This window comes from Saccoglossus kowalevskii, chromosome 4, assembly GCF_978046115.1.
Source record: "Saccoglossus kowalevskii chromosome 4, keSacKowa6.1, whole genome shotgun sequence".
In the NCBI taxonomy this organism is placed as follows: domain Eukaryota; kingdom Metazoa; phylum Hemichordata; class Enteropneusta; family Harrimaniidae; genus Saccoglossus; species Saccoglossus kowalevskii.
The window spans coordinates 25,771,930-25,786,226 of record NC_140644.1 but is presented as its reverse complement, the minus strand read 5'-3'; the positions used below and the strand labels follow the sequence as shown (position 1 = coordinate 25,786,226).

Sequence of the window (14,297 nt, the reverse complement as noted above, 5' to 3'; positions counted from 1 at the left end):
TTTCTAAAGCTCACACAGAAAATGGTTATAATTTAAAATTATGTCAACATAAATAATATAATATATATAATAATTTGTGAATTCATCATTTTCAAATAATCACACCATATGATATAAACTGTAAAAAGAAACGACGTACACAGAAGTGTGTTTGATTACTATTTTTGATAAAATATTAACCCCTGTATTTCCAATAATTTAAAATAATTACTGTAATAACAACTTTAATCTGAATATAATTGTTCATTAATGGGATTGTGGTGTGGTTTATTTTTACATGGAGCATTAGCCATGGTGCTAATTGAAAGATGAATGAATTTAATATAAAATATACACATAAATAAATACATACCTGTACTATATAAAATGCAGGTTGACTTGTTTTCGACATTCACACCATAAATACAGCAGTGCCGGCGGTCTTTGTCCAGTCCGATTGTTCATGCATACGTCAAATACAATTTACGGGATAATTTATCACTTCAACTCAGCTGTAATATTATTCAGTTATGGTTGGCAAATCTAAGTTCAATACATTTTTCATGAGAAATTCAGCAGAACACAAGCGGGTCATGATTGTTGCCAATAAACAGGAGTGTATTCGTGTCGTGGTCTTCCGATATTCAGACGCGCGCCTCGTCTGTCCAGCTTTCTTCTGTTATATGACGTCACAACTGGGGCGTCTCAGACAATTTTATGTGGTGGGTAAGTTTATATCGCAAAACTAGGCGTTGAGGTGTTCTTTTCGTCACATAAAACGAACTGACTAAACATGCGGAATTGTTATTGAATCGGACATTGATAGCGTTGTGTTTTCTCGAGTTGAACAGACGTGAGGTATAATTCGAACTTGTTATTTATACTCAGCATGAACATCAATACGTTGTACAGCAAATACTTCTTGATATAAAATATGGATTGTTCAATAATAGTTTCATGAGTTGACATCGTAGAGAGCATAGAAAGGAGGGTGTGCGTAACGAGCATCAGGTTGCGAAGCTACCATAGGAGGGATTACAACGACGGCCTGAATCGGGCTTCTCATGACAGCGCTTTGCCTGGTTAAAGTAGTTGTTAACGTTGGAGCGGCATTTGTCTTGGTGACAACTAATCGGATATTCTCGGCATTACATTCGGGTACACGACTAGAACTGTAGTTTGTGTGTCATGGACACAAATCTTTGTACCTAACCACATTATTTTTGTTTCTAAGTGTAACCTAAGCAAGTTACTCATTTCGAGACCCCAGAGATAAAAAACGGCAAATTTAAAAATGCGTTATGCGAGCAGTCTCCACACAAATAACATTGTAACCTCTGAATCACACTATTCTCGGGGCGGACATCCGGGCATTTTCACCGCATGGCAACCATCACGGTGAAAACAAAGGCCAAACAAAGTTTGGGATGGTTGTTGAGACTCCCATATAAATACGTGGTACAGTGGTGCGCGTCTTAGCAACGTGGAACGTCTTGTGACGTAGTTCCGCCCCGAGAATACACAAATATTATAAGACGTCTCCAACGCCAGAGATAATTAAGCAACCAGATAATGCCCCCGTGATTAGACTGGCAAAGTCGGGACTTCTTTTTCGTTTTACATAAACAATATAATTAATTGTCAATTTAGCCTTTTTCCGTGATCGCGAAAACTAGCGTGACTGCGAAAGAAATCTCTGCATTGGAGTGAAAACCGGAGCGGAATCACTCCGGTGATTATGCTAATTAAAGGCTGTTGACTAGCACTGACAACGAATCAGAGTGCAGCTGTGTTCGTAATAACATATCTACTAGTATGTTAATGTACGTGACCTTTCACTTATGAGGACCTGGCGATTTTGAAAGACTACTTATATACATTGGACATTTAAATCGACATGTTTTTTCAGTAAACATGGATAAAAGTATCGCCTTTGCACTTAGAAAGTTAAAGTATCTATATCTGCGATCGAATCAAAGAAAGGTTATTGAAAGTTATTACTCCGGTAACGCCACTTCTTTCCTTCTCCCTTTACTAAGTCTTAAAAACTCTCTCATAAACTCTAAGGCGTGGCTAAGTAAACATGCGACCAGTTGCAGTCGTAGTCACGCGATTACCAGGGACGTGTCTCACGGTTAAAGTCTTGCAAATTCGCCAATTTTGAATACAATTAGTAAACTATTTATAAAAGTCCTGCAATATTTATAACGTCTACCCTAAACATGCAAGTTGTCGACTCTAAACAATTGTAAACAATGCGGGTTTGTTAGAGGTAGATGGCTCGTCAGGTTGAATATATGGGAAGTGGGAATGGGTATACATCAGTAGTATAGTACAGCCAGATATTTATTACCACTACAATCGTCACCATAATCTCACTTATCACGCTAGAACTCCCCATTTTTATAATCGACAGTGTTAATTGTTCAGCCATTAGTCTTAATACTTTGTCATGACGGCATGTGAACTCCACCACTGAGGGCATCGCCCCATAGCATCGTCATGACAACATCAATACAACTTGGTGACACAATACTGCAACAGCGTGTGAACCAAATGCGCGTACGTGATGTCATAAACTTAATTAAACCATTGCTCACAATTTCTAGTTTGCAATTTACCGTACATTAATCATTAATTTCGCATGTTCGACGTCATAACACCATTGTAAACATTTCTACTGTTTATTATACATATAACGCAACATGTCACACTGTATTTTGAAATAATGACCCGGCCACCAGTACCTTTCAAAATTCCTTCAAGAAAATGTTTAGAATTGTAAAGTATATAGTAAACAAATCCCACGACTATGAATATACCATTCGAATGTAATCATTACATCTTTTGAATAAAGATATAAAACAGCTAGCATAATTTATTCCTACGGGAATGCTAATACTTGGTTGAAATTAATATCTTCCCAACTCAGTAATAATGTGGAAAAAAATAATATTTTGTATTTTGTTAATTTCGTTATAATTTCATTCCTTTTTAGTTTGTTAATATTGGGTAGTATATAGAGGGTATTTGCAGTTAGTATTTGTGATAACGTGTTACTGAACAAATAGCGCAAAATATATATCGCAGTTGTCCACATGATAAATATGTTTACAATCCGTTAGTGCGGGCTGCATTTCCCAAGGTGCAACTTGACAACGCCTTGATTATGAAGCTTCAGGAGGTTTTGCATTTCCCATCCCATATGGTGGGCACATACAAACACTTCATCAAATCCCGAATCACCAGTGTAATGATAAGGCATTTCCTTCTATGTCTGTGCTAAACGGCCAGAATCCAAACAGATGAATCTCCTCGCAAAGTGGCAATCCCATGGTTAACAATAGCAATCCTGAAATAGTAGATATTCAGATGAAACATATATGAATGTATTTAAAACGCCAATAAATGAAACAATTGCAACAAATCAGATTTCTCACCTGATGAAACTATTTTCTCAATCTTCCAAAATCTTCTCACTAAACCAAGATAGTCTCTATTGAGAAGCAGCAGATCCAGTGAAGTGTTCAATTTTATGTGATTCATGGCAGGAACAGTAAAATTTGGTGTTGAAGTAAATAGTATATGACCTTTATATTCTTCTAAGGCTTTACTGCATGCACGCATACTATAATTGAACCTATGGGTTAAGCAGGTAGCGAGAACTGAAATTATGAAACTACTCTGATTCGCATCACAATCACTATGTGTTATCATATCCAAGTATCGGTCAAAATAAGTGACTGGTTAACAACAACGTCCCACAAAACCATAACAAGAGGATTATTCATGATCCGTGCAGCAAAAGTCCAAATCCAAGGACAGTTATACAATGGTAAAAAAATGCATGAATGTATAGAGTTCAGGAATACAACAAGGTAATTAAGTTCTTTTATTTATATTGAAAATATACTTCATAAAATCTACATAGGTTACTATGATTTCTTTATTTTCTAATTTAAAAAAATCCTAACATTTAATCACCTGTTGTAACTTATACTTGGATTGAACGTAGTTAGATTCATCTTCTTCCCTGCATCATGTGTAAAATTACGAATCACTGGAAGATTGGCTCTACGGAACAAGTATAACCATGTAACTTTTAAACCCAAATACACTTAACTACGTTTATATAGTAGCTGAGAATGAACTCCTCACAGTAACATTGACATGTTTGGCTCTGTACTTCAGTGACATTTGAACTACATACATACATTTTATGGAAAGTATCAGAAAACAATATGTACAAGTGAGTACCTCAAAATAAGATCAGACTTATCGATTTCATCTCCACATCCACTGCCCTTCAATATACCACCATTACCAACAATGCTACATCGTCTGTAAATACTTCTCTCGATGGGAGATTTATTCTACAGTATTCAAATTTTAATAAGGTAAATAAGAACCCATATACAGGGCGTGCTACGATTTATAATGCACTAATCACTATGTGGTGATCATATATTTATACTTTGTGAAGACTACATGGATACAGATATCGCAAAGACATACATGCATACCAGAAACATCTGCTGAGATATGAGGCTTGCATCGGAAGCTAGATAAAACTGTGTACTTTCTGGTATAGCACCATTGAACTTATTCCTATAAGAAATAGGGAAGTATGTTTTTAAATATAATACAGGTGACACCAAGCCGTTAGTGAAAATAATAAGGTGGATGCTTACCTTAAGTCATACAGATGTGTTTTGTTAGGTGTCCAGTTATTTGCAACATTTACAATGTCTTTCATTTGCCCAAGAACAGTTTTACTTGCTCTAAATATCGTCTGATTTGCGCTAATAAAAATAATAAAGAAATAAATTGTAGAAATGCATATTTTTCTAACTGAACATAAATGGCAAGTAACCAGCATGGTAACAGAACACAAACATTGTACTGTTCATAAACAAAGGTTGTCATATGATGGCAGATATGTTTTACTTGATCTTACGATTCATGAGAAGCGCTTCACATTGATTTGTATTTACGGGCCAAATGAGGACGATCCAAACTTTTCCATAATATTAAAATGGACGTGTTAGATTTTGATACTGATGGGCGGTTACATAATCGACAGAACACAGCACAGATAGAAATTGATAACATATGTGAAGAGTTAAAATTGATTGACATTTGGCGTACGCTTCACAATCAAAAGAGAAAATATACGTGGTTTAGACATCGTCCTCGTGTGACCCAGAGCAGGTTAGATTATTTTCTTGTTACATCTGATCTGGCTGACATGACTGTGCTGGATATAAGACTGACCACTCCCTAATTTCATTAAACTGTAAATTTCCCAATTCTGTCCGAGGTAAAGGTTTCTGGAAATTCAATGTATCTCTTTTGAAGGACAAACAATATGCCAGTCTTGTTAACAAAAATATTGACGAAACTATTTTTCAGTATGAAATCGACATCCCAGCTGACACGTTCATTTTTTCTCATCAGCTGTTTTGGGAGACTTTAAAAATGAAAATTCGCGGTGCCACAATTTCTTATTCGGTACAGAAAATCAAAAAAACGTCGTAATGAGACAAATATTTTGGAAATGGATATAGGTTAGCCCCTTCTGATTTTCTGATGAATGAACTGGAGAAAAGTAAACGTAGATTAGCTGAGATCAGAGAAAAGTATATGGAGGGAGCGAGAATACGTTCTCGTTCTCGCTGGTCGGCGGAAGGTGAAAAACCGTCTAAGTACTTCTGCTCCATGGAAAAACGAAATTATGTTAATAAAACAATAGGCAAATTAACTATCAATGGTTCAGTTATTGCCAATATGAATACAATTTTAGAGGAACAAAAGCAGTTTTATGCTAATCTAAACAGCGTGCCTTTAAATCAGTCCAATATGGAGCAACGGTCCTTTGACTGTTTTCTATCCCCTGACAGCACTCAGCCAAAACTTACTGATACTCAACGTTTAACCATAGGAGGGTTACTGACAATGACCGAGTGTACAACAGTTCTTAAAAATATGGAAATAATAAAAGTCCGGGGATGGACGGTTTTAGTGCCGAGTTTTATAAGTTTTTTTGGTCTGACATTAGGGGCCTAGTATTATTCATAGTGATCAAAAGGGTTTTCTAAAAGGACGGAATATTTGTGAAAATACGCGTTTAGTTTATGATGTATTGCGTGGGTCCACTGTAAAAGACATTCCGGGCATGCTTGTTCTGCTTGATTTTACAAAAGCGTTTGATACGCTTTCTTGGAATTGTATTGACAAAACGCTAGATTTTCTAAACTTTGGACATAAGGGGGTGCGACAAGGTGACCCTCTATCTCCATATCTTTTTATCCTTTGTGTTGAGTCGCTTGCTTGCCACTGCTCAAACATTAGTGGGGTGACCTTATGGACACAAGAAAATCTTTTAGGTCAATACGCAAATAACACATTTTCCTTTCTCGATGGTTCAGAATCGTCTCTAAAAAGTTTATTTCTGATACTTGAACAATTTGCATACATTTCAGGTCTCCAGATAAATCACGATAAATCAAGAGTAATTTAGATAGGATCAAAACGCCATTGTGGAGAAACTATGCTTCCGCATATAAATTTAAATTGGTCCGACAAGCCTTTTACATTATTAGGTGTACATTTTGACGTGGATTTAATTCTGTGTGAGAAAATTAATTTTGAGGATAGAGCCTTGCAAGTTAAGTCACTCCTGTCCAACTAGGCTTGGAGACCTTTGACATTATGTGGCAAGGTGACAGTAGTGAAGACATTAGCGTTGTCAAAAATGGTACACATATTATCTGTGTTGCCTCCTATGCCAGGAAAACAGACAAAGTCTATTATGGACGCTTTTTATGAATTCATTTGGAATAAGAAACAAGACAAAATTAAAAGACTTCGTTTGTGTTGTGAATACCACAATGGCGGTTTGAGCCTAACTCATTTACCATATTTTATTGAATCGCTTCATGTCTCCTGGGTAGATAAGCTGTTATCTAGCCAATATGATGAAAGTGGCTGGAAACGGCTATTTCAAGCTTATACTTGTATGAATTGCTCATGTTTGAAAGTTTTCAGTCAGAAACAAGCCGCCGACTTTGCTGAAAAAAAACCTTTTTGGTACCATGCTTTTCTGAGTTGATCTAAAACAATTACATGTACAATCCCTTACTCAAAGCAATGCATTTGGTTTAACCCAGATATCTTAATTAATAAGCAAACTATTTTCTATGGTATTGTATTTCTTTCCGATGTACTGGGTGATAGTGGTAATTTCCTCACCTTTAAAACTTTCTCGGACAAATATAACATATCATCCAATCAATTTTAAAAATATTTTGGTCTTATTGATGCTATTCCTGGAAATTGGTTAGTTTCCTTGAATAGCAGAGATAATGAAAATGAATCTACCCTGATGCATATTAAAAGAGCTTACTCAGAAATCGTGGAGAGAGTATATAGGTTTAACCTGTGGGATTAAAGTGGGAGAGATTATTTGGCACAAATCTAAATTTTTAATATTATTTCAAACTACCTTTCATTACTACTGATGATGTATCACTCAGAAATTTTCAATACAGACTGATTAATAGAATTAATAACTACAAACAGGTTTTTAAAAATACGTAATACAGTTGATACTGATAAATGTACTTTGTGTAACAATTTTCCTGAAACACTGCTTCATTTGTTTTATAATTGTATTCATGTCTCCTCAGTGCGTCGCAATCTTGAATTGGCCCCTGACAATAATTGTAATATTTTAGTAATTGTTTCATCAAAAGATGTCATCTTTGGATTAAATGAACATGATTCTAATTTAAATTCCGACTGCATTCTTTGTTTAAATTATCTTTTACTGCTGATGGAAAAATATATTTTCAATTGTAGGTACAAGAATGTAAAGCCATCTTTTGTAAATTTATGTAATTATTTAGCATACCAAAAGAAAATAGATATGTACAAAATAAGGATATACAATGTAAAATCAAACTCTTTCAGATTATATTGGAGTTTATTAGATCAGCTACTGTGAACATATGTATTTTTTTTCTTTCATGTTTTTTTATTTGCATTTTCCGTGTTTTTTCCATTATTTGCATGTGTCTTGTATTTTATTAATAAATAAATAAATAAATAAATAAATAAATAAATAAATAAATAAATAAATAAATACAAGTACAATAACGTTTAGTACACACCTCATATTGTGAATACCTAAGTAATTATGTTTACATTGCTGGAAGGCTCTTTTTGTTTGTGCATCTTCCCTTTCAAGGACACTCATCTTTGCATTATTATGCTTGTTCTTACTATACAAAAACAGAACAAAAAACAACAGTATTAGCTACTAAATTGATACGTGTTTTTTGTTAATAAGGCACCTTGCGTTTTCAATAATTACACCATAATGTTTACCCGAGGAACCTTCTGCTATTCAATAACCACCATTGAGCTAAATTCATCTACAATTTCGTTGCTTATCATTTTACTTCGCCTTGCCCATTATAACACACACGCAAACACTTGCAATAAGATTCTTATATTTTAGTTACAAAGAATTGCCACGTCTCCATGAACGATCAAAATTGCATCACATTGGAGTCGTGATTACCCTGCAATTAACAAATTATATTGAAAACAGTCAACATTTTCAAATGCACAATTTTTGAATACCTTTTCTGTCTCGGCTTGATAACTTTTTTATGTTTTACCACCGCCTTTTTAATTTTTCTTTTTAATTTTTGTTTCCGGATTGGTATCCGCTATGTTAATTGATGGTTTTCTGACTTGTTTCCTGGAAAATACACAAAAAGAAACATTTTCATCACAGATTAGAAGTGAAATTAAATGAGAAAATATGAATTGTATTATTTGACCAAGTGACCCGCTTATATAACACATTTTCTATATCATTCTGTGAAAAGTCTGTAGCTCTAGCACTGGTGGAGTAAATACAAACCTGAAGTCAAAAATCAATGTGATATGATATGATATGATGGTTTATTACCCATTTTATTTGTAAAAAATACAATTCTGAAATAGGAAAAAAATAAATATATTTACAGGTATAAGGAATTTGAAATAGCTTTAGGAAGCTAATCTTGTCAAATTTCTAAATAAACATAAATAAATATACAATAATTTAAATATTAAAATGTCGTAGAAATTAAGCGTGCAGATGTTTTTTATATCACACATTCCACGGAACTTGACATCAATGTATTATAAATATGAAAAGTAGATTATACTATGAGTAAATTATCCCATAATCGATATAGAAACACGGAAATTGCATTTTCCCAAAGCTGGAATCAATCTCTTCACCATCATTTGAAGGTAGAGGTGGTATGCATTTTTTCTAAGCAAACTTCCCAATTTGGAGGCAACTTAAATCTTTTCATTCTGTGTTGGATTACCTTTTTTAGGTTTTATGCCTTTTTTATTCTTACAAGTAAACATTACAAATGGCTTGCCCTGCCCTGCAATGGTGGACAGATCATAGCATAGGGTGGGGACATCATTATATATGTGGGGCAGATCACAGTATCAGATGAGGAGATGAACTACAGTTGGTAAGGGAGATCACATCATGTGGAAGGGAAGGTCATCTATGCATGCATATTAACCATATATATATAAGTTGGAGAGAAATCACCTAATTAGAATGTTACTCATAATGACTCTATAAAGAAACAGTTTAAAGGAATTCAAAATCAGTAAAGTAGAGTGTGCAATTATGCACAGCAAGACAGAAACAAAAGCCTGAAGTTATCCATGCTGTTACTTTAATGGCCTGACCCATATATTCACACACATACTCACATCAACACTACTGTTAATTTATTTATTATAAACTTAAAAAAATACCACTAAGCCTGTTAGATTATTTAAATTCTTAGAAATCATGACTATACATTCAAAAGGAAAAAATATGTAGTTCCTAGCATGGGATTTGAACTCACGATATACCTTTTGCAAAGCAAAGGAAAGGCCCCAACCACTTCGCTATGAAATTCCCAACAGACACTACATACATTAAAAAAAACATTTTTAGACGATCACGACGACACCGAAGACAACGCCGGACAACAGACATTTTTGTCAGTACTAGGACTTTCCCTTCACTTCATTACGGGCAAGCTAAAAATTTACGGATTTTTGCAGCACACTCTGTACAGTGGGGGTAAAGCTTATTTAATTGTTACTCATGATAAATTTATTTATAAATTAGTCTATTTATTAAGACCATTGTTATATGGTACCTATCCAAAACTACTCCTAATAACACAAACCTTGGTTTTCTTTTGTTTGTTTTGTCATGTTTCGTCAGACTTTTTTCCATTAAACTTATATTCGTCTCGGACTTCAAAGTCTCATTTGTGTCAAGCCGTGTCATCTCTTCGATACCTTGGGGCTTGGTTGTATTTCCTTTCCGAGCATTTCCGAATTCTCTTCAGAAATAAAGCAAATATAAGTCAGTGTGTTTTCTGTGTCAATTATAAATTGACTGACTATTGTCAAGTGAGGTTATACTATAAATTAACATATATGGATATAATGTGAACACTGTTCCCTTTTAAGGTAATGGCAACGATAGAGAAAAATATTAAAAACACTTTAAGCTGCCAGAATAAATACTTGCCACACACCCATTGTCTGTCCAATTGAAGTATTCTTCGCAAAGATTATCTAAGCTAATGTGAAAAACGAGTGGGCAGTGGTAATGACATGTATTCACGAATATTCTCTATGATCTATTTTTTTTAAAATCACATGTCATTGCGAACACAGCGAAAGTCGCCTCATTGGAATCATATTTAACGTTTTGCTCACAAACATTGCTAACACGTGATATAAATACACGGGAAACACTTTGACGCAACTTTCAAGTATGTGTTCTGTCTGCTATCTACTCAAGATGCATTTATTTATAAATTAGTCTATTTATTAAGACCACTGTTATATGGTGTCTATCCAAAACGAGTTCCTAATATCACAAACCTTGATTTTCTATTGTTTGTTTTGTCATGTTTCGTCAGACTTTTTTCTATTAAACTGATATTCGTCTCGGACTTTAAAGTCTCGTTTGTGTCAAGCCGTGTCATCTCTTCGACATATTGGGGCTTAGTTGCATTTTCTTTCATTTCTCTTGAATCTCTTCACAAATAAAGCAAATATTATGTCATTGTGTGTCAATTATCAATTGACTGACTGTCGGGTGAGGTTTCACTCTTCGCTTCTGAGATGATGGCATCGATAGAAGAACATACTAAAACACTTTAAACTGCCTGAATAAATGAAATAAATATTTGTTCGAACGTATTTAAGTTAAGTAGCTCAAAGAGCTCTAATTTGTTTCACATGGACATATTGCACTCTTCTATGTACATACAATAATTATGAAACCAGGATGTTTGTCATACACTAAAACTCAGTTTCCACTTCTGGCGTCATTCTATGAAACAAAACACTATATAACAACCCTTAAAGCTATTTTGTATATAAACGTTATTAGTGTAAACATTCACTGGTAATTGTGTTGTCCTAGAAGCCTAGTACACAATCAAATTTGGCTTACCTAATGAAGCGTGCATTTACACGGAAAGTGCTGCTACGTAGATGGTGTCTGTCCACACTAACCTTCATAATACAAAACACAAGAAAGACAGCTCCGAAGCAACATAAAATATGAAATACTTGTACACAGACAACGGCATCTTTTTTCTAGTAACCTAAATATAGAAGAAAACGTGTGTGATCACGATTTCACCGCAAGCTCAACGTTATCATCAATCATCTATGATTGACAGCCTTATTTTGACTTGGGAGGTATAGTGTCATTCAGCCTTCTCACGAGCTAAGCGATGGGGTGAGGTGATGAGGCTAGGCTGAACCTTGGTTTAACATTACGGCGAGTATTTACACACTATCGGACATGAACGAATTAAAACATGACCGTAGTGAAAACGTTCATGAAATTTACTAAATTTGATAAATTGTTAAAGTACAACATGGTTTTTTTTTATATATTAGATATTTACAGGTCCCCCAAGGGATCCTCGGAATTGAACAACTGTTTCTAATGTTTCTTGCCTCTTTGTTTTGTAGTATGGCCATTCTCATCGTCGTTTCATTTGGCTATGAGAACTCGTCTAGCCAGATGATGTACGAGTTGTCAAGTTTCACTGAACAAACACATTGATATTTCTGGTAAAACATATGTCAGATCCGTAGCAATGTCTTTTGACATGTCGACCATCCCAACACGATGTACGAGACGTCACGGAAAACTGTGTCGTCGCGTATTGTGGACCGTGTACACATTCTGAATATGGCAATACAAGTATGCTTTACACAACGTATATTATTCTGTGTGATGTCTACTCTATTAGTATGCAGTACATCATTGGCAAACAATGTCAACCATTGATATTTTTTGGTCTAGACAATTTTTCACTTGAACGTGGTCGATGATTTATTTATATATTAAGGTTAGTCATTTATTATTGTTGTTTTATATAACATGGTAGTCGGGTTAAACTGAACGTACTGCGTTTGATTTAAACATCACATTACCACTCTCGCAATGAACACAATAAACCGCGTTCTCATTATGCATGTCAGCTTTTATGTCAGTTTACGGTCAGCTTATATTCGTATTCAAACTAATCTCTACGAATCGTAGCTAATAAAGCGCTGACAGATGGTTAGGTGAAAACATTGAAATATAATTTTTGAAATAAGCAAACTGTTATTTACCTATTGCGCGACTGATATACAAATTGCCCACCATTTAAAAACTATTTAAAAACAGTGGAGTGCTAGTGACTTTTGCAAGTCCAAAACATGAATTACAGATTATTAACAAGATCAAGTGTGTGATTAGGACTTGCAAGCAACGAATTAGAGAATATATGTAAACGAATTTTGAGCAAAAAGTGAGACTTACCTAACAACATACAATAGTCAGGTATCACCGTCAACTATCGTAATACTGTGTGGCAATATGCCAACTCCGCTTAAAAATACTAGTAACACAGTAACTCACAACAAACTCGTGACACGAGGTCACCGCGGCGAAAAATGCGAAATTCTTTCGCTTTTATGCAGAAAAATACATCATTCAGTCATAATTCAAGACAAAAAAGGCAAAAATAAAGATAATAAAGCAAAGTATCTTTTTTCTGTAATATTCTTGTGTAATTGGTAATTATAAAAATATTCTTATGGGTGCACTGGGAATACATTTCGTTATGAATTATTTTTAATATAAATGTACGAATTATCTTTACAAAATCATTTTTTCAGGGGTTTGTCTCCGAAAAAAACGAAAGAATTTCCTATTGTGGAATACGGAAATCTTTATCGTAGTGTTAATTTGGAATTTTACTGCGCATATTCACATACCTGATCCACTGTAGTCCGCAAACTGATAATGTGAGGTGCACAGTTGTAGAACCTACTTTGGGTTGTTTTGACTAATTCATTATATACACCAATCATATTCAGACTTCTGTGATGTCACAGTATATAGTAATTAAGTGCACCAATAATCAAACTTAGGGCCGAGGACACCCCTGTACCTCTCATACGCAGCCTCCTTCTCACACAATTAAATAAATATCGATACACGGTGGGCAGCAGACTTATGATGCATGTGCGCAATACGTCAAGACACGATAAATTGTTTACGACTCTTCGTATATACGTCCAAGCACAGACGTCTTTAAACAGCACCGCATTAATGTCCAGGCTACACGATCCATGGTAATTGACACCGTTAATTCTTGTGCAACGCTAGATTGGAGAAATTTAAATATTGAAGATGGCGTTCAAATATATTTGGACATTAATATGGCTTCCACATATGACAGGATGATAATTTTAGCTTATGTATATAATTATTGTCGGTCAACTTATTTATTCAGGGTATCTGAAGACGTATTGAGATATTTATATTTAAAAAAAACAATTTCATGACGGTAGTTATAATTGTTTTCTATAATACACAAGTTACGATAACTGTCATGACGTATTGAATTCAATTCATCCAATTGGATTGTTGGATTATTAATTTGAAGACAGTGAGGCTATTTTTATTATACTTTGTTTATGACTATTGTGGTTGACCAGTCATTAATTAGTATTACGAATAATGTGTAAATATATAATCACTATTTTTTGTTACAACGTTACTATATAAAAATAGTTGAATATTTGTTTATTATCATTGCTGGTGACATGACTTCTTCAGATAACCACAAGTCAAGTATAACAAAATTATAGCGTCACGTGCAGTTTTAGTGTCACGGCGGGCATTACCAATGTGCAGTTCGATTAACAAT

The 14,297-nt window shown here is 34.6% G+C and overlaps 1 protein-coding gene across 1 annotated transcript; it reads right to left on the bottom strand.

Annotated features, from left to right (window-relative positions):
• Window positions 1–2,644: 2,644 nt before the first annotated feature.
• LOC144352812 (alpha-N-acetylneuraminide alpha-2,8-sialyltransferase-like) lies at window positions 2,645–13,579 on the bottom strand. The gene is made up of 9 exons (XM_085498581.1): window positions 12,902–13,579; window positions 8,626–8,746; window positions 8,151–8,261; window positions 4,671–4,781; window positions 4,503–4,587; window positions 4,237–4,352; window positions 3,964–4,053; window positions 3,420–3,619; window positions 2,645–3,331 (listed from the first exon to the last, which is right to left on the bottom strand). The coding sequence occupies exons 3-9, from the start codon at window positions 8,234–8,236 to the stop codon at window positions 3,222–3,224; spliced, it is 798 nt and encodes a 265-aa protein (XP_085354707.1). The 5' UTR covers window positions 8,237–8,261; window positions 8,626–8,746; window positions 12,902–13,579; the 3' UTR covers window positions 2,645–3,221.
• Window positions 13,580–14,297: the final 718 nt, after the last annotated feature.

What these genes read in the sequence shown, in the direction of transcription:
- LOC144352812 (XM_085498581.1), bottom strand. Translation starts at nt 8,236, where the DNA reads ATGAGTGTCCTTGAAAGGGAAGATGCACAAACAAAAAGAGCCTTCCAG. An exon ending in ACACATCTGTATGACTTAAG is followed by an intron (nt 4,588 to 4,670) that starts GTAAGCATCCAC and finishes TATTTCTTATAG; the next exon opens with GAATAAGTTCAATGGTGCTA. An exon ending in TATCTCAGCAGATGTTTCTG is followed by an intron (nt 4,353 to 4,502) that starts GTATGCATGTAT and finishes TGAATACTGTAG; the next exon opens with AATAAATCTCCCATCGAGAG.